Here is a 19,421-nt window from a genome sequence, read left to right on the forward strand (position 1 = left end):
AAGGCTGTTGAGATACAATAGAAATGGATCTACATAAAATTTAACTTAATTTTATCAAAATTAATGAATGACTCAGGATACAATTGACTAGAAAATAATTTACAACCTGGAACATAAGATGAACACATTGTAGAAGAAGAATTTGCTGAAAAGTACGCCTGGCCTCAGTCCCTCAGCAGGTAGTCCAGCAGATGCCGTCAGTGGCTCATGAATGTGCACTTACTGTGGCCGGAGCCGAGCTGCAGCATCTCATGTGATCCCAGTGGCAGTCTCATGGAATCATAACCCGTGTCAGAAAGGAGGCACCTGAAGCCCAGAGACTTGACACGTCTTCAAGAAGGATGCACAGCTGAGATCTTCCAACATCAGGATCTCTGACTTGGCTGTCTGCCCTATGAAGCTTCACTGTTAGGTTCCTAGTTTGCACTGCCCTTGCAAACAAAGAGCTCACTCAGTTTCCCTCACACCCAGCAACATTTAATGGTTCCTGTCATTATTTGATAGTCTGTGCCTGCGTTTCCCGGACCATCACTGAAGTGTCATTTTGCACTTGATTTTCTTTGAAACGTTGACTGATACAGTCCCCTCAGTGCTGGTTGTCTCACTGCTCACTGTTACTCTGCAGCAACTTCTCCGAGAGATGCAGCAGATGGCCAGCCGTCCCTTTGCCTCTGTAAACGTTGCCTTGGAAACAGATGAGGAGCCTCCTGATCTTATTGGGGGGAGTATAAAGGTGAGAATGTGACTGGCATCCCAGAGAGCAGGCGAGCTGTATGTACGTCTGGTTTCCCCTCACCGCTCCTTTCACCACTCAACACTGAAGCTGTCGGGTGTCCTCTGGTCCACCAGTCTTCAGGCCCTGGCCTTGAGTAGCTTTGTGTTCAGGAGATTCTGAACTGCAAAAGGTTTTTCTGATATTCTTTTTATTATTCTGTAGTATAATGTGAGCACTTTAAAAAGTATATTTGCAAGTAGCTAAGTGTAGCCATTGTTAAACTTGGCATTTTTAGAAGCATCTTATTGGGGGAATATAAAGGTGAGAATATGTGTTCTTTGGAAAATAGATCTTTATGATACTTCTCCCCAAATGATGCATGTCTTCTCTTAGCAAAATGAAGAAGCAATACATATCCTGAACAGAAGATACCTATGGAAGCATTACGGGGCTCGCTAAGTCTGTCCAAGCCCAGGGATTACTTCTCTTCCCCTGTAAAGGAACAAACCATGAAGCAAAACCAGAACCATGGGTTATCTAAAGTGATCCCTGGTTGGCCTCACAATGTGACCTGCCACTGAAATGTCAGTCCTCTATGTGGAAAGCTGTCCCCAGGTCAGTCCTGTAAGAGTTCCATGGGTCCAGATCTAGCTATTAGAGTTCATCAAGGTCAGGAGGAGACAGATGAATGTGAGTAAGCGTGGTGGAAGCAGCAGGCCCCAGATTGGACTGATGCAGGACTTCAGATATTAGTGTTGACAGCCCAAGACCATAAGCATGCATGAAATGTTTACAGAAATAAAATAATTGGGGCCAGTGTTATGACCTAACAGATAAAGCCACCAACGGGCACCAGTTTGGGTCCTGGCTGCACCATTTCTCACCTAGCTACCTGCTAATGCCCAGAAAAAGTAGCAGAGGATGGCCCAACTTTTGGGGTCCATCACCTAAGAGACACAGACGAAGCTCCACTCCCCATCCAGCTCCCTCCTGATGCACCTGGGAAGGCAGTGGAAGATGGCTCAAGTACTTGGACCCCTCCATCCTCATAGGAGGTCTGCATGGAGCACCTGACTTTGGCTTTCACAGCCCTGGTCAGTGTGACCATTTCGGGGTGCGAACCAGCAGATGCCTTTCAAATATGTAGTTCTTTTTAAGAAGTAAAGGCTTCCAGGCCCGGCGCTGTGGCCTAGCAGCTAAAGTCCTCGCCTTAAACGTGCCAGGATCCCATATGGGCGCCAGTTCTAGTTCCGGCAGCTCCACTTCCCATCCAGCTCCCTGCTTGTGGCCTGGGAAAGGAGTCGAGGACGGTCCGATGCCTTGGGACCCTGCACCTATGCGTAAGAGACCCAGAGGAGGTTCCTGGATCCTGGTTTCGGATCAGCATAGCATCGGCTGTTGCGCTCACTTGGGGAGTGAATCATCAGAAGGAAGATCTTCCTCTCTGTCTTTCCTCCTCTCTGTATATCTGACTTTGCAATAAAAATAAATAAATCTTAAAAAAAAAAAAAAGTAAAGGGGAAAGGAGAGGAGAAGTAAGGCGCTAATTTGAAACATCTTTCCAAATTGCACCCAAAGACTGCAACAGAAACCACATGCATGTATTTTCCAGCTAGATAATCCAAACCACATGGCAGATGAGGGATCCTCTTGGTTGACCACTGGACTCCCATCGGCTTTCCCAGCCAACAAGCCAACTTTGTCTCTAAGGAACAGATGTCTCCATCTGACAGATCTGCCATGCATTCATAGCCTTTCTTGTGACCTCTGCGGTTCTGAGTGGGAGGTTTTAAGCTGAATACAAGTCCAGCAAAATACAGCAGCCTAGGGAAGATCCTTCCCTGCACTTGAGACAGCGCCCTGAGGAGGCGGAACTGGAAGCCTGCATGGAGGCAGCAGGCATGTCTTGGTCCCTGCTCAGGAGCACCGCTCCTCTCCCGGGCCAGTGTTGCTGCTGTCAGGACCCTGATGCATCCTGTCCCTGCCTCAGCTGATGTCCTTGTAAGAAATGCTAGTGACTATGGCCTGTGGGTTTTGAGTGAACACTTCAGAAGCACCATGCTAGATAACTCTTTGTTTTCTTCCCCAGACTGTCCCCAAGCCCATTGCACTAGAACCCTGTTTCGGCAACAAAGCCGCAGTCCTGTCAGTGTTTGTGAGGCTCCCTCGTGGCCTGGGTGGGATCCCGCCCCCTGGGCAGTCAGGTGAGTAGATGGTTCTATGGCACAGTGCGGGAAGCTGGGAGGGAGATAAATGATGAGCAGCCTGCATGGCGGAGAGCTGGGTGCAGAGGCCATCCTGAACAGTGCCTGCCTCGTGGCGTGGGCAGCATGAGGTGACTGGCCTCTGGTCACTGACTCAGCCACCTCCCTCAACCTCTGCATGGCCTCAGACCACCTTTCATTTGTCATCGATGTTTCTGGTCCCCTCTGGCTCCACTGCTCCTTCCCACCTCTACTTCCGTGTTCCTCCCTCCACATTTTGTCTTTTTCCCCTTTTTATTCTGATCATCTGCTTCACTTCCTGACTTGCAGCTGCTCGGAGCTGGTCACTGTCACTGGATATTTCTGTTGTTTATGTCATGTTTTAAGTACAAGACACAAGCAACCATCGTAACCGACATTGACAGCTCTGCCCTGGCACCTGCCCATTTTCATTGTGCCCACTCCTTTCCACCCCTTGCCAGCAACTGCATGGAGATGATGACTATATGCTGTTCTTTCTGATTATTCTGTTCTTTCACATGATTATGGCAAATATTTTTGTAGCTTTCCATATAACATGTTACCTATGTCTTTTACACAGTTCCGTCGGATACATGAGTAATAATCTACATAAAGTCATATTTTGAGCATGTAGGAAACATGGAATGTGGTTTTGGAAATGTCCTCGTGAATCATGGGTGTGTTTTAGGGAGGTCTCAGAGAATGTGTTTGACACATTGCAGTTGAGATAATTCTAGGAGGTCAGGACTACCTCAACTGTAGAAAACAGTGAGGCTAAGGAGAGTACACCCCAGGATCCTTCTAGAGCATCAACTCACAAGCCCTCTGCTGGCACAGCAGGTGGACCAGTGCTTTCTCATCCGAAGGCTGGAGAGGAAAGCCTGGGCCTTGCTGTCTTCACTGCACTCACAGGTTCCTGCCTGAGCCCCTGCCGCAGCCCTGCCTGTGCAGGATGGGTCGCCACGTATCTGTGCCACTCAGCAGATGTCAGCCAGTGCTTAGGGCCAGCAGCAATTCCTGTCCCAGCCTTTGCCTGATGCTCCATACCCCACATTGGGGCCATCCTGCCACCCCTCTGTACTTGCTGTTTGAAGAGGTGCTCCTGTCTGGACTCCCAGGGTACCTGGCTCTGCTTTTGCCTTAACACCAGGATGTATATGTGCAAGGGATGCCAAACCCCAAATCAAGCTCTTAAAAGCGTCCCCTTTGTGGGTCCACAGGGTGCAGTTATGAGGTCTGCAGCACAGCTACTAAGCCCAGGAGCGGGCTGGCTGGGACCCACATGTGTTAGGAGACCAGCTCCCCCAGAATGGTGCTTTCCCACATGGAGGCCAGGTTGATTGCTTACCAGTGTAAAAGAGAGGATAGGGCTCTGGAGGTGAAGGTGGGGCTAAAGAGTGAAGAGTAGTTTCTGATCATTGCCAAGTGCAGGTGCTGTCCCAGGAAACATGTGCTTCCTGTTGTCCATTCACTGGCCCCTCCTTGCCTTGGCCTTGAACTGTCAGCAGCCTCAGTTTCCAGTCAGCATAGAACCTTGCTGCTCCCAAGTCTGACCTGCCCTGTATTGTTCGTTAAAGTGACTCGGGCTGACTGACTGACGTGAGATGATCCTGGGTCTCACTGGAAAGCCTGTGCTGTAGCTGGGCACCCTTCTAGAGGCTAGCAGGAGACCGAGGGCTAGGAGCTTGTCTGCACTTGTGGGTGAATGCTCGTCAGCTGAGCACTGGGCCCTCCTTACTGATCTGCTGAAAGCAGGCTACCTCTTCATGCTGCAAATGAAGGGGGGAAGAGTCTGTACGTGCATTTGTCAAGATCAGCTCTGAAAGAATCGATAAAAAGTACTGAAGGAGTTGATGGGATGGAAGAGCAAAGATGGCAGGAGGGGCATGATGGAAGTACGACTTTTTCCTATACCTAGTTTTTTGGGGTTTTGGTTTTTGGCACCATGAAATTTAAAGTTATTTTGAAAATCAAAGCAAGCTTCTCCTTAACATGTGTCCCTTCTGGGGTTCTCCTAAGGTCTTGCCGTGGCCAGCGCCCTGGTGGACATTTCCCAGCAGATGCCAATAGCATACAAAGAGAAGTCGGGAGCAGTGAGAAACCGAAAGCAGCAGCCCCCTGCACAGCCCGGAACCTGCATTTGATGCTGGGATCAGAAACTCCTCGGCCTGGCACCCCAGAGCCATCTGCAGGGGAGGGCGCAGGCAGGAAGATGCTGTGCGGTGTGGCTGGAGGCCTGGAGACCCTTGAAGCATCCGACTCATCTGCATGATCACATGCTTTCTTCGACGGTTTCTCCCATCCGTGTTCCAGCACCTAACCTTTTACGTTTGCATAGGAAAAACTGATTTAGTTCCCAGGTCCAGGGATAAATCCAACTTACTGCTGGAGGAGGCCGGTGTAGAGCCAGCGAGAGAGCTAGGAATGACACTCAGGTTCACTTGTGGAATACCATTCCTGGGACTGCCTCAACTGTGCGGAAAACAAGAGTTGCCACGTAGACATTTCAGCATCAGGCGTTCTGCACATGGTCTTTTAACAGCCAGTCAGGTGAATTCACTTGTTTTCATCTGAAGCCTGCTATCTTTTTAAAAAGATGTGTTATTTATTCTTGCACGGTTTAGACAGGCATCTCTCTTCTAGGGAGTAGCTTTTTTCTAGTTGAGAATAATGCTCCATCTCTTTTGACTCATAACAAGCTAGCGTAGAAGGGGGCTATTTTAAATGTCAAGGTCAGCAGTGTTACTTAGGACGTAAAAGGGCATAGTAAGTAGTTTTCTATAACAGTTTGATTAATTTAGTCTTAATCCATTTGAATTCCTCTTCCTCCCTTTCTCTGTTACACACACACACACACACACGAACACACACACACACACACTAAGTGCCTAGACTTTCAATAGATCTAGCAATTGGAAAGTTAGTAAGCCTGAGATTTTACATAATTACATTCCTACATTCTTGTAAAATTTAAATAGCTACCATTGGCAGTCCGCTCTTTTTCTAAAATCTGATTTGCAGCCAGGAAAGAATTTTTCACCCCAAGGAACATATGACCTAGCAGCAGCAGTAGCAAGCAGAGACTGAGAAGAAAGCAGAATAAGCTAACTGTGAAAGCTCCGGTTGATATTCTTGTCAAAAGGTCAGTCTAGAAGACGCGGTCTCTACACACCTCCCAGCCCCCTCCCATGACCCTGTGGGCCTGACGTGGGGCCCTACCAGAGCAGAGGACTCGCTTGTGACACATGTCTCCTTCAGAGAAGAGCACCTAGTGCTGGCGACACCTGGGTCAGAGCCATCCTGTGTCCCTGCAGCCTGCTCAGAACTCGGGGCTCCTTCTTGGGCGAGGGATGAAGTCCGCGCCTGGGGCAGGAGCCAAGGAGGGGCTCAGCCTACTCCTCCTCCTTCCCAGACAGGTGTGCCTGTGAGGAGGGCAGGAGGCGCTGAGGATGAAAAGCACATGGAAAACACAGAGCAGGAAGGAAAACTCTGAACGTCAGCAGAGGGGGCACTCTCCTCCCCAAGGACACTTCCCCGGCCGTGCTGCTCTGTGTTCTGGCATTAAGCAATGATCTCCTGCACTTTCCTACTCCCCAAGCTGGGATTCTCCAGCTTGACTTCATTTGGATGGCTCTCTGAACACAGGTGCTCAAATTTGAGGATCTGGAGAAGGAAATATTCATGAGCAAAAACTGGTATTTCACCTTAAAACGTGGTGCCTAGACAGGGAGTATTATCTCTTCCCTCACACCCTGACTCCCATGAAGAAGAATCGCCTGGAACAAGAATTGCAAGCAAATCGAACCACAAAATACCAATGCACAAAGCACCTCTACTCCATGATTCACCCCTCAAATAGCTTCTTCCTCACATCACGGTCAAAGAGCAGTTTCTAGAAAAAGGTCCCCTCCTTTAGTGAGCTCCCCACATGCCAACCCTAGAACATAGCTGCCACAGAGAGCATGCTGTATACTGCTCCACCAGGCCTCAGGGTGGCTACTGGGAAATTGCTCTCCTATAAGGAAGATTCTCCTGTTTGCTCAAAAGACCAGTTTCTCCTTGGCCAAAGAAGTCTCTTCCCATGTTAGTTCCATGCCTTGAAATAACATAATAACATGCACCAGGACCCCCCAGCTTCCTGGCTAGCTCTTTTCCCCTGTAGATAATTATGTTTATTTTTTAAAATGAAAGATGAGCTAATGAAATTGAACTCTGCTCCAACAGCGGAGGAACCACCGAATCCACCTGCTTCCCACTTCCCCTTTGCAGCCAACTGAGCAAAACCCTTCCTCTGGGCCACGGGGCAGGAGAAGGGAATGGCAGGCACAAGAGAAACTCAGAGCCAGTTCCCAAGGGTGCCGTCCGCTGGTTGCCGAGTATCTCGGGAGAGCCTGGACCTAAGGTAGTCACAGAAGCACCCACCTTGCACTTACACATAAGTAATGTCCAGGATATTCAGACGTGGACCACCCATGAAACAGAAAAGTATCTGAACATATTTTTGCTCAACATGGAATGTGAGAGTTTGCAGCAGTGGTGTTGTGCCACACACTGGATATCCACGTTCCGAGAAGTCTTCTTTTCAGGCTCCTATCTGCTAAGAACAAAGCTAAGAGTTTCCTCTAGTACATGTCAGCTAAGCCTTCAAATACAACTCATCCTTCAGAAGAAACGTGAAGGGTGAGCTGATCCAAACAGCATATGGGCACAGGGAGAGGCGAGCAAGAGGCGGATCTTTGTTGCCGTTGTGGCTCAGAAGGGCCACTTGGAATTCTCATGGCAACCTCATGGTGCTCTGCGTGTTGAGAGAAGACCGACCAGCCATCCCAAGAAGTTCAAAGACTAGAACTTCTGGAAATCACACTTTCCAAAGAGGGGCTCTCTTCGGCTTTTTTTTTCCCCAAAACCATAGTTTACTGAAATGAAGAGTGGGGGTGGGAGAGGCAAGGTTGTGAATAAACAGCCCCTGTTTCTTCCTGGAGGATGTCGCAACCCCTGGACTCCTGTCCCTGCCTGCCCTCCATACAGCCTGGGGAAAACCCCGTGCCTCCCTGTGGGGGATCACCAGAGCAGGTGGGAGGAGGTGTGGAAAAGGGGCACCTCTACTACCCGGAGCCAGCCAGGAGAGGACGCCTTGGACCGAAGACTGTTGGCACAGGGACTCCCTGCCCAACTGTGGACGAGGTCGGAGAGGCACTGGGATACCAGGGACAAAGGCAGAGTACACCTTCCGTGCAAGGCTTGCTCCTTCTATTTCATGAGGTGTTTCCAGAGTGAGGGTGACACTTCCTTGGGTGATGGTGTTGTTTCATGAACACCTGTGATCCTTGGACTTCAATCATTCAACAGTTACCAAACAGTAACCTCAGCAAACCCCGGGCCATGACAACATCCAGCCCCTCAAGCGAGCTCCCTTCACTCCAGGAGATCTCTCCCAGTGAGAACCGATCACCCTGAGAACAAGCAGAAAAGCAGAAGCTCCCTGTCCTCGGGACATGCATGCCCTTGCTTTCCCGAAGAAATCTAGACCGTTTACCGTGGTGACCAAAGTCGGCTCCAACCATAACGATCACTGCACGGGTTTCCAGGTAGCACAGCCCACCAAAAGATGTTACCCGGTGATGAGTCCGACTCCACCAGCCTGTCCTGCCTGCAAGGGGAGTGGGGAGCTGACGCCTTCCCTTCTAAAGGCAATAATGGAATCGACTCTCAGTAACTAAGTTTGTGCACAAACATTCTAAACACTAGTGAAGCCTGTTGCGTTGAACTAATTCTGGCTCTGGAAATGTTTTTTGGTTATTTACGGTTGTTTTTTTATTTTTCTGTTCCGTTGGGTTTTTTTGTTTATTTGGATTCAAGCTTAGTTTGTTAATATGTATAATTTAGCATCTATTGCACTCATGTAAATATGGAGTAAGTATTGTAAACTATTTCATTGCTGGGGGTTGTGGGTGTTATACATACATTTAGGACTGCAATTTTTGGTATTTTTTGTATTGTAAAATAACAGCTAATTTAAGCAGGAACAAGACAATTAGGGAGGTCTGTGCATTTTAAACACAAATGTGAAGAAATTGTACATAAATGAAAGTAAATCCTATTATATAAACTTCCTTCTGAAATAAAAGTAGATCTGGTAAAAATGTGTTCTGTGTTTATTTTTATTTTGCTTATATTTGCATATTTTGGTTACTGGAACTTTAAAAAGGGGAAAAATGTTTAGCAGCTTTCATCCCAGTGTGCCAGAGTGCACAGTCAGTGTCACCAGAGGAGGAGAAGGTGCAGAACCACAAGGGTGGGGCACCTGAGCTCAGCCCTGGGCAGGCAGACTTGGCCTTTTTCCTGCCCGAGCGGCGCAGCCCACGGGCAGGACTGGGTTTCACATGTGCTGCACTTCACCTGCCAGGAGTCCTACACCGCTGACCTGAATCACTGCCCCCCAGAGACCCGCTCCTGCTCCCCCAGGACCTCTTCATCCTCGGGCTTTTCCCTCTCAGGCCCTTGAATGCTGCATCAGGTTTCCAAACTGCACAGCCTCGGGCATGGTGACAGTCTAGGTCTGCCCAGCCACAGGTCTTGAAGTTTTGAGTTAATTTCCATTTGTAGAGCCTTGCTGTGGGCCTCCAAACAGGCATAATGTAGCTGCTGCCCAGCTCTGGGAGTTCCAGAAGGAAGGAGGGCAGTCCAGCCTAGGGAGGTTGGGCATTGGCAAGGAGCCTGCCCACCAGAGCCGGGGTAGGGCCGGCAGGAGGTGGGAGCACATTCTGTACATTCTCCATGCTGGCCCGATTTGGTGTGGGGTCCACCCACAGGCAGCGTTCCTCAACCGCCTTCTAAGGTGCACTGCAACACTGGAGGTGCGGGCGGGTTGGGACTTTGGACGTGGGGTCTGTGTTTTATGTTGGGGCAGAAAAGATAGGTGGCACTTGGTGATCAGAATGGCAAAGTATGCCAGAGCCTGGCTGTATGCTTAACCACAGTTCCCTTTTCCCAAGCCCCTGGCTTCTTCAGCATTGCCCTTGGGCAGAACTGTGTAACCCGTTGTCACCAATGTCATGGCCCCTCCTTGCTGTTAACAGCAAATGTGTCTCCTCCGCTCTCAGTGTTGCATCTGGTGACACACCTGCATGAGTCTCATCTGAACAGACACTCCTAGAAGCCCAGTCCTACAGGCTGTAAGACATACCTGGCAAAAAGTCCCTCCCACCCTGTGTCCCCACCCCAAGAAAGGGGGCAGCCCAGACGGTCCCTGGGCCTGTAGGAAGGTGCCGATGGGTCCACTCATCTCTCCCGCAAGTCCCACTGGTGTGTCGTTAGTTCCTGTCCGTACAGGGCTGATTCCAAAGGTGTGGATTTAGTTGCATCCAGTCTCACGGTTTGTATCGTTGGTCTGGGACTGGAGGCTCATTTGGCTGTGGGGTGACCTGCACCTGGCAGTACAGCTTCCCCAGACCACCTTGGATCCAGGCTGCCCCAGGCCTGCCACTCCCACCAGGCTCTCAAGCAGGCTGCTGTCCCTCTGGGAAACCACTTGTGAGTGCTGCATGGCCCCTGCCCTCAGGCCATTTACCAGCTTGTGACCATCCTTGTGGCACAAATGAGGCGTTTCTGCACACAGCCCACTGGACCCACTTGGAGGGGGGTGGGCAGCGAGCAGTTTCAAAATCACCCTTGCACCTGGACACTGGGCCTCATGCCAGAGTGCACAGTCAATGAGCCATGTAGGTTCTACCTATAAGTCCACCAACACTGAAAGCACCTGTTTTTCTGCCTCACTTCCACCCCCAGCCACCTGCTTGCTGACTTTGGTCTGGAGTTGGCAACAAGTCAGAAATGCAGGAATGCCTTCTGGGGCCAGTGTGTGTACACAGAGCTACCCGACAGGCCACTCAGGCCAACACGCTCAGACGCAGAGGAACAATGCTTGCATGGCTCCTGGCTGTGGGTGAGCTGGACTCAGTCTGGAGACATTTGGCCAAACACCAAATGTACCATGTTCACACCGGGACCTTTTCAGTTACAAGGAATACAGCCAAACTCCCAGCAACTCTCAACCAATGCATGTCTCCTGAGGCTGCCCTAATAAGAACCACCTATAAAGCTATGGTGACATAACACGCATGTGTTCCTCTGGGTCTGAGGTTGGAACCTGAGGTGCTGGCAAGACTATGCTCTCCTGGAGGCTTTGGGGGAGAGCCCACGTTTCACCCCCAAAGCCTCTGCAAGCTCCTGGCATCCTGGACTCGTGCTGTGTCACATAGGGATCTTGGCCTGTCTTCACATCTCTGTCTCTGGGTGTCTTGTGCTTTGTGTCTCAGCTGTACTCCATGCAGACACATGTGGCTGTATTTAGGGTCCACTGAGATAATTCAGGACTAGCATCTCCTTTTGGGACCTGCTATGTAACCACACCTTTTGCTTTATATACAAAGTAACAGGCTACACGGAATAGGATGAGGACACACCAGCAGCCATGGGAACTGTTTCAATATTTTCAGATACATCTGTTAACTTCCATCATATCACTATTTTAGCAAGTATATGCCTATATTTTTCATTAAGAATTCTAACTTTATTTGGACTCATTTCTATTCTGAAGATTTATTTACTACTTATTTGAGAAGCAGAGTGACAGGGAGAGAAAGATCTTCCATCCACTGTTTCACTTCCCATTTGCCTTTCTGTAGCAGCCAGGCCAAAGCCAGGGGCCAGGATCATCATCCAGGTCTCGCATGTGGGTAGCAGGGACCCAAGTATTCAGGCCACCATCTGCTACTTTCCCAGGCACATCAGCAGGAACCTGGAAACAGAGTGGGTAGGTACGCTGAAGTGGGGACACAGGCCCCCTAACAGGTGCTTGAGCCTGCTGTGCCTCAGCACTTGCCCCTATGCTTATAGTGTGCTCTGATTTTCTAAGTCAAAAATGAAGTATAGGGGCAGGCTGTGTGACACAGCAGGTTAAGCCTCCTCTTGGGATGCCAGTATGCCAAAATCCAGCTCCTCTGCTTTCAGCCCAGCTAGCTACCCATTAATGCATCTGCGAGGTGGCAAATGCGAGTGTTTGGGGTCCTGCCAACCACACAGGAAACCCAGTGGAGCTCCTGGATCCCAACTTCAGCCCAGCTTGGTCCCTGTCATTACAGCTTGTCTGGGGAAGTGAACTAGTATGTGGGAGTGCTCTCAAACAAGAAAAAAAAAATTATAGAGTTTAGCCTACTCTTAGGTAAAGCAAACCAATTAGCAGGCACTTGATTCTGTATTTCAGCCATCATGTCATGGGAAGCAGGAAGACAATGCTTTCATTGCTCCCTCCCAGCCCCAACACACCCACAGCACCCCCACACCCATAGCACCCTTACACACAACAGCACCTCCAATATCCATAGCATCCCCCATACCATAGCACCCCTACACACACCCACAGAACCCCCAGCACACTCATAGCACCCACATACACCCATATCACTCATACACAGTACCTCCCACAAACCCACAGCATCTCCCACACCCATAGCATACTTACACACATAGAACTCAACACACCCACCGCACCCCCTAACACATAGCACCCCTACACACCCACAGCTCTCCCAACACACAGTATCTCCCCATGCACATCCACGGCACCCCCCAACACACATAGAACCCCCTCACATCCACATCCACAGCATCCCCACCACACCCATGGCACCCCGCCACACTCACAGCACCCCCTACACCCATAGCACCACTATACACACACTCACAGGACCCCCAGCACACCCATAACATCCTCCCACACCCATAGCATCCCTCCACACTCACAGCACCCCCAATACATACACAGCTCTCCGCAGACACACACCCATACTACCCCACACACACTTTGCCTCCCCAACTCTCATGCGGGTGACTATTCTGTTACAGACTGGGCAAGGGTGATCCTAAGTTTTGGGTCTAACTAGGATCAGCCTCTCCAGAAGCCCAAGGCGGTTTTGTGCCTGGATTGATGGGAGAGAATGCCCTCCTGAGAGCCTGCAGGTGAGAGAAGCAGCTGAGGAAAGGGAGCCACTTCACCCAGGAGTGCTGGAGAAGTGCTGGGGCCCGAGAGGCCCACATTAGTTCCCTTTGCATGCAGCCAGGCTGTGGCTGCTGTTGCCCCCAGCAATGGATGCTGTAGAGGGTCCCCTGGAGAAGGAGGTGGCTATGAGCTGGCACAAGTGGCCTCCTCCCCAGCACTGGCACCTTCAGCAATCCCGGACCCTTCGCAAGGCACAGCCGTCCTGAGACACCATGACCCTCCACTGGTCAGGGAGGGAAAGCAGGCAGAGGGCTCAGGACAGTCTTGGACAGCACAAGGCCGGCTGCAAGGGAAGCAGTCGGGAGAGCCAGCAGAGAACAGATGACAATGCAGATCCCCCCAGCAGGACCTGAGGGGCTCACTCAGCATACTGACAGGCAAGCTGACAGCGCCCAGGCAGCAGAGTACAGAGCCCAGTGGAGCCTGAAGGCCGGCGAGGTGCAGGACCTGGCACAGATACCCTGCAGCAGACCCTGAGCCACAGGATGGTAAGGTCAGTCTCAATGCACAGGGGTTTATTAAGTGCTGTGTGCTGTACTGGGGTGAACTATGGGGAAGACGGCCTCATGACCAGCCAACAGGGGGGCAGTGAGGGAACTGTCTGCTCACTCATGCCAGGTGGTACCCAGCAGCACCCTATCACAGATGGAGAGCACCTGGTAACATTCATCCTGGGAACAGGTGGTTTTCATGATGGGAATGCTTATGCTTAGCTGAGGGGATGCCTTGAATGCTGTAGTGTCGAAGGGAGTCTTGGCATCCTGGAAGGTGCCACCTGCTGGGAGGCTGATTCCATTCCCTAGGGTTCTGGGAACCTGGGTGGTCCTGGGCTCCTCTAGGGGATCTGGTGTGTTTGGGAGAAAAGGGTCTCCTGTCCCCATGCTGTGGGGAACCCCAGCTGTCTCGAGGTCTGAGCAGGAAAGGACCTACTGATGGGAGAAGCCAGGGGGCATGTCAGTCAGCTGCAGCCCCGAGGCCTTATTCTGCAGACAGGTACCCAAGGAGTCTGGCCTGGGAGGAGTGGCAATCCCTTGGTGGTGGGGCGGTAAGAGGCGACAGACCTGGCCCTGGCCAGGCCAGGTGGGACAGTTGGCTGTGCCCTCCGAGGGCTACTGACCTAGTCAGAGCAGGTCCTGAAGAGCCAGGGTGGGCAGCAGGGCAGACAGGAGGCTCCCTGCCAACGGCCCAGTTGCAGAAGGCACCTGTGGATGGAAACAGGCTCACTTCTCTGCATCCCGCCCACACCTCCCTCCCAGGCCCAGAAGGGCATAGAAGAAGTAGTACCGAAGCAGCCAGCCTGCCAGCCCTTCCTACCTGCATGAAGCTGGGCTTGGGATCCTGGTGGGAGTCCAGCTTCCTCTGCAGCACTGGAGACCACATTCTATCAAAAGCCCGGATGGCCCCATCTAAGAAGAGAAGGTTCCAGGGTAGGCTTGGCTGGGAAACTTAAAGGCGGGACTCAGCACCCTGGGAACAAACAGGCTGCATTCCAGGGGTAGCAGGCACAGAAAGCTGTGCTCAAAGTGACACACAAACTGTAAGCAGTCATCAGTCCTCTCAATGAAGGTGCCAAGGGGAGCAAAGACAGATGGACAGGGCTTAGGAAGTGGCAGCATCAGACTTCAAACATGAGCCCCTACATCCTGGGGACCCTAACTCTCAGACCCAAAAAGGCAAGCTCCTAAGGACAGCCGAGGGAGAGTCTGCGGGGTGGAGCTCCTCACAGGCGCACCAGTAGGTGCCTTGCTTGGCTCAATTCCAGGTCCTCAGAAGCTGGCCTGAACTCGCACACCCTCCTGCCCACGGGGCCAGCAGCCTCGACGCCCCTAGGATTCTCCTGTGGGTCTGCGCCAACCAGGACAGTGAAGACCACTGGGCACAAGTCCCCGGGAAGCCCTTGGAAGCAAGGCAACAGCACAGGGGGGCAGGGTGCCTGTGTGGTGGCCACAATCGGCCTCATTCCTCTCCTGTAGAATGGACTCCCCCTGCCCGGGCGTCTCAGCCCTCACCGAGGCAGGGGTTCCTTGTGAACAGCCCCCGGAAGGCTTCGCAGTCCTCACGTCGGTTTCCGCTGGCGCCACAGTCGCACCAGGGTGCCACTCGGGCACTCGAATTGTCCACGTAGTTGGGGGTCACGGCAGTGCCTATGAGGATCCCAAGGGCAGGGTCAAGGGGCCTCGCCGACAGGAGGAGGCGTCCCTGGGAGAGCCCGGCCCCGCCTCGCAGCCCTCCGTACTTACCCACTAGGCCGGCATAGGCACGCAGGCAGCGGGCCCCTTGGCCACGCAGACAGCCATCGGGGGCTCCGGGGGCGGGGACGCAGGAGGCCTGGAAGGCGAGGAGGCGAGGCCTGCGCAGCGGAGGGAGGGCGTGAGCGGCCCTGGCCTCGTCGTGCCCCGCACGCGCCCCGCGCCTGCCCCGCGGCACGCACCTGCAGACACGGCTGCGCTCGCAGGCGTCGCGGGGCTCGAGGCAGGAGGGCGGGGCCGCACCGGGCCTGGAGAAGGCGCACGTGGGCACGAAGGTCTGACGCCGGCGTTCGGCGCACGTCGGGCTCGCGCACGGGCAGAAGAGCAGAGCCAGGGTGTGCGCCGGCGGCCCACGGGCGAAGAAGAGGCGTAGGGCGCGGCGGCAGCGGCTGCGGGGACAGCCGCCCTCCGCGGCGCGGCCCAGGCACTGCGCCACGTACTGAGCGCGGAGCTGCTGGCAGCGCGAGTCCGCCGTGCAGGCCTCGGCCGCGTCCACGCATCGGTTCCCCGCGGCCCAGCTAGCCGAGCCTGCGGGAGGGGCGTGCGGGCTGTGACTCGCCTTGCAGCCGGGCACCCTCCCGCGGCTTCCCCCCAGGGGGCACAGGGACTTGGCCGCAGGACTCGCGGGCCTTCAGGTCCTGGGGACACTCCAGGGGTGGAAGGGGACCTAGAGGCCGGGTCTGCAGGAAGCACCTCCTCGCCCCCTCACCCCTGGAACTGCCACGTGCGGCCTAAGAGGGGCGCGTGGGAGTTCCTCCGACCCCCACAGCCTTGACGGGATCTGGTTAAGAACTTCTCAGAAATGGCTCCGGGGAGCGCGGCCGCTCCTCCCGTGTCCTACTCTTCTGCCCCTTGCGCAGGGAGATGCTCTGACTGGCTTTGTAGATTTCTGGCTCTCTCCCTTCCCGACCTTCTGGTATCCCCTCCCTGTTCTTTCCTGACTCGCTCGTTGCTTCGCACCAGGCAGAGGAAGGCCGGGGGTCCCCAGCAAGGGCTCTGGCCTAGTGGAGAGCCTGTTCAGGGCTGGCCTCAGCGTACAGATTCAGAAAAGTCCCTGCACAAGGGCCACAGGGTCTTGTCCCAAGCTGCAGGGTGGGAGGGAAGGTGCTGGGCTGGGCGCAAGGGGCAGGTGGATGGAGGGCGGGCTCAGTCACTGACCAGGTGAAACCTAGCCCTGCCAGAGCGCGTGGAAGTGAGGACTTCCCAGACTCCTCACAGGAGCTGGGTCACCCACCCCAATCTTGCTCCGGGCTCCCAGCCTTGGGGAGCGCCTCACTCTATCCAGAAGCCTTTGTGGCATCCCAGTCGGAGTGGGGGAACCCAACCTGGTGGGGGTGGTGGGGACAGGCTCCTGTCTAGGGGCAGCATGGGCACCTCTGTGGGGCAGTGGTGGTTCTTGCTACAGCTTCAGCCCCTGCCACTCCCACCTAGGGAAAAGTTCCTGGGGCAGTAAACCAAGGCCAGGCTTGGGGAGGGTGGCAGGGTAGCCTGATGTCCCTGGTCACTGGCATCTGTTACTGGCAGCTTTTCCTAGATCCCAGCCTTTTCTGGAATCTCCTTCTTGCCTCCCCCCCTCCCACACACCAGGCCCAGAGGAGTGGGGACAGAGGCCAGGGATCAGGGTGCCAGGCTTACCCAGCAGCAGCAGCAGCAGCAGCAGCAATAGTGTAGGCCCCAAGCAGTGGGCCATGCCAGGCAGTGAGGAGGCCAAGGAACAGGTGTCCCCTTCCTAGTGTGTCCTGAGCAGGATGGCAGTGGAAATCCAGCTGCTGTCTGTGTGCAGGGAGGGTTCCTCCAACAGGCACCTGCGCTGTAGGAACAAGTCCCCGCCCCTAGTCTCCGCCCCAAGCTGTCAGAGCCAGAGCTCTGGGCACCTGCCTGATGCTGCCGGGGGACAGTGCCCCTGCAGCTACCAGGAGCACCTCTGCGGAAGGGGAGTGGGGAGGGGCAGGAACTCAGCCCAGGTCAGAAGCTGTCCCAGAGGAAGGCAATGCCATGGAAGAGTCCAGGCAACAGACAAGAAGACCTGACCATATCCTGGTTCTGCTGGCCCACTCGTTCTCTTTGCATGAATGTCCTACACTCTTTCTTGGGCTCCAGCTCCACTCTTTGAACTGCTTTGTCTGCCCATTCACCAGCTCCAAACCTTTATCCACTCCCCACCTCCCCCCCAGGACATCAAAGCTAACCCAGTCCTCTGAGATCTGGCCTTCCTGGGTCTCCTGTGTTCACTGCCCAACTCCTTAATCCAGGATACCATCCGGGCGCAGATCCTAAGAACCACCACGAGGCGGCGCCACTTGCCTCCCGGCTCCTGCTGCGGTTGGTACTTGCTGCTGAGGAGGCTGACCCTGCCTCAACAGCTTCCAGGGCATCACAAGGGCTTTCCTGCAGCGCACACTCCAGGGCTCTCTCCACCCCAGGCAGCCTCTCTCTGGGGACCCCCGTTGGTCCTGCTGCCCGACACCCCTCCACACGGATCCCCAGCCTGGGACTTTTTGGTTTTTGTGTAACTCCATCAGGAGCTCCTGGCCATCAGCCCTGCATCAGGGGTCGCGACCTGGTCGAGAAGGGGCGTGGGGCTGAGGTGGGTGGGGGCCGTCAGGCCTGCTGCCTGCAGGGAGCTAGAGGGATGTAGAGTTCAAGGGCGGACCCTGGCCCCATGGAGGGTGAGTGCATGCCAGGGTGTGTGCTGTTACCAACAGCTGCCTGCTCCCCAAGTTCCCGAGACCAGGGCTCCCTGTTTGGCTGTGGTCCTGGGCCCTGCTTCCTCTTTCAGACCAGGAAGGAGCACGAGAACAAGCAGGGGGAGGTGGCAGGTCCAAGAGGACATTTCGTGGGGGCAGCATGGGGGCCTCCCTGCTGTCTGGGGGCGAGCATCCAGCACAGTCCAGACCGAGCCCCTCCCGGCGCAGTGCTGGCGGCCCTGCCCATCCACTGTGGTCGTCCCTGGCTGCCAGTGGGCCCATGCCACATCTGCCTGCTGGGTGCCAGGAGGGCGGACTGAGTCCGCAGTCTTCCTCCATGCCTTTCTCACACTGTGAGGTCTCTCCTGAGCCTCGCTGGGGACTTGCAGCTCCCTGGGCTGGGGCCCTGGCTGGGACTTGGTAGGGAAGCAAGAGCTCCCACCTGCATAGTGGAGAGCGGTCGGCACCCCAGCTGTGTTGCATCCAACCCCAGCCTCTCCCCAAGTAATGCAGCTCAGACAACTCTGCTAAGCAGCAACGTTTACTGAGGAGGCAGGTAAACAGACCAACTGACAGGGGTCAGCTCTCCTTTCCTTCAGTGACTCCAAGGTGAGAGCAAGATGGGTTTTTATAGAAAGAGCGAGTTAGATAGCCACAGGTGCCAGGTGAGTAGGGCAGCCTCAGGAGGCTGCCATGGGGACAGTGGGTGGGCAATGGGTGGGCCATAGCAACTGCAGGAGGCTCCCTGGGGACAGTGGGTGGACAATGGGTGGGCCATAGCAGCTGCAGGAGACTCCCTGGGGACAGTGGGTGGACAATGGGTGGGCCATAGCAGCTGCAGGAGGCTCCCCTGGGGACAGTGGGTGGGCAATGGGTGGGCCATAGCAGCCAGGCTGTGTTACTCCTTGTAATCTGACCCCCAAAGCAGGAAACTAGCAAAGCCTTTTGTACAGAAGCTTAAAGAGCAGGTTAGCAGGTTATGCAGGCCTGAACCCAAGTGACTCCATTTTGTGACTGGATTTTACACTGGGTCTCTTGCAGCTGCACCTGGCCAGCACACTGGCCCCAGGGCACACAGTCAGGCAAGCCCAAGTCGGGTTTGGGGCTGGGAGGTGGGCAATGAATGGGCGTTCAACTCCCAGGTTAAACATCCTTTATTCTTTTAAAAATAGATTTTTTGTTTGTTTGAAAGGCAGTTATAGAGAAGGAGAGACACATATCTACACATCCGCTGGCTCACTCCCCACATGACCACAATGACCAAAGTTGAGTGGTTTGAAGCCGGGAGCTTCTTCCAGGTCTCCCATTTGGCTGCAGGGTCCAAGGGCTTATCCCATCCTCCACTGCCTTCTCAGGCCATAAGCAGGGAGCTGGATCAGAAGTGGAACAGCTGGGACTGAAACCGACACCCATATGGAATCCCAGTGCCATAGGCTGGAGGCTTACCCCACTACACCATGGTGACAACATACCTCCCCCCATACT

The 19,421-nt window shown here is 53.9% G+C and overlaps 2 protein-coding genes across 3 annotated transcripts in view; one reads left to right on the forward strand and one right to left on the reverse strand.

Annotated features, from left to right (window-relative positions):
- ATRN (attractin) overlaps positions 1-9,083 on the forward strand; it is a 114,153-nt gene extending 105,070 nt beyond the window's left edge. For both annotated transcript variants that reach the window (XM_040981760.1, XM_040981759.1), the window contains 3 exons: positions 626-733; positions 2,805-2,919; positions 4,960-9,083. In XM_040981760.1, the coding sequence (XP_040837694.1) occupies positions 626-733; positions 2,805-2,919; positions 4,960-5,084 (348 nt within the window). In that variant the 3' untranslated portion in view covers positions 5,085-9,083. The remainder of the gene's footprint in view (positions 1-625; positions 734-2,804; positions 2,920-4,959) is intronic.
- Positions 6,502-16,939, reverse strand: GFRA4 (GDNF family receptor alpha 4). Its single transcript, XM_040981265.1, has 6 exons — positions 16,885-16,939; positions 15,432-15,777; positions 15,241-15,350; positions 15,010-15,144; positions 14,315-14,406; positions 6,502-6,603 (listed from the first exon to the last, which is right to left on the reverse strand). The coding sequence occupies exons 1-6, from the start codon at positions 16,937-16,939 to the stop codon at positions 6,502-6,504; spliced, it is 840 nt and encodes a 279-aa protein (XP_040837199.1).
- Positions 16,940-19,421: the final 2,482 nt, after the last annotated feature.

Source organism: Ochotona curzoniae, unplaced genomic scaffold (genome assembly GCF_017591425.1).
Source record: "Ochotona curzoniae isolate NIBS_2020 unplaced genomic scaffold, NIBS_Ocur_1.0 contig_3520, whole genome shotgun sequence".
Lineage (NCBI taxonomy): Eukaryota > Metazoa > Chordata > Mammalia > Lagomorpha > Ochotonidae > Ochotona > Ochotona curzoniae.

Coding starts and splice junctions, on each gene's coding strand:
- GFRA4 (XM_040981265.1), bottom strand. CDS start 16,939: ATGGCCCACTGCTTGGGGCCTACACTATTGCTGCTGCTGCTGCTGCTG. Junction 15,778..16,884: donor GCTGCTGCTGCTGCTGCTGG/GTAAGCCTGGCA, acceptor CCCCTCCCGCAG/GCTCGGCTAGCTGGGCCGCG. Junction 15,145..15,240: donor TGCCTATGCCGGCCTAGTGG/GTAAGTACGGAG, acceptor GGATCCTCATAG/GCACTGCCGTGACCCCCAAC.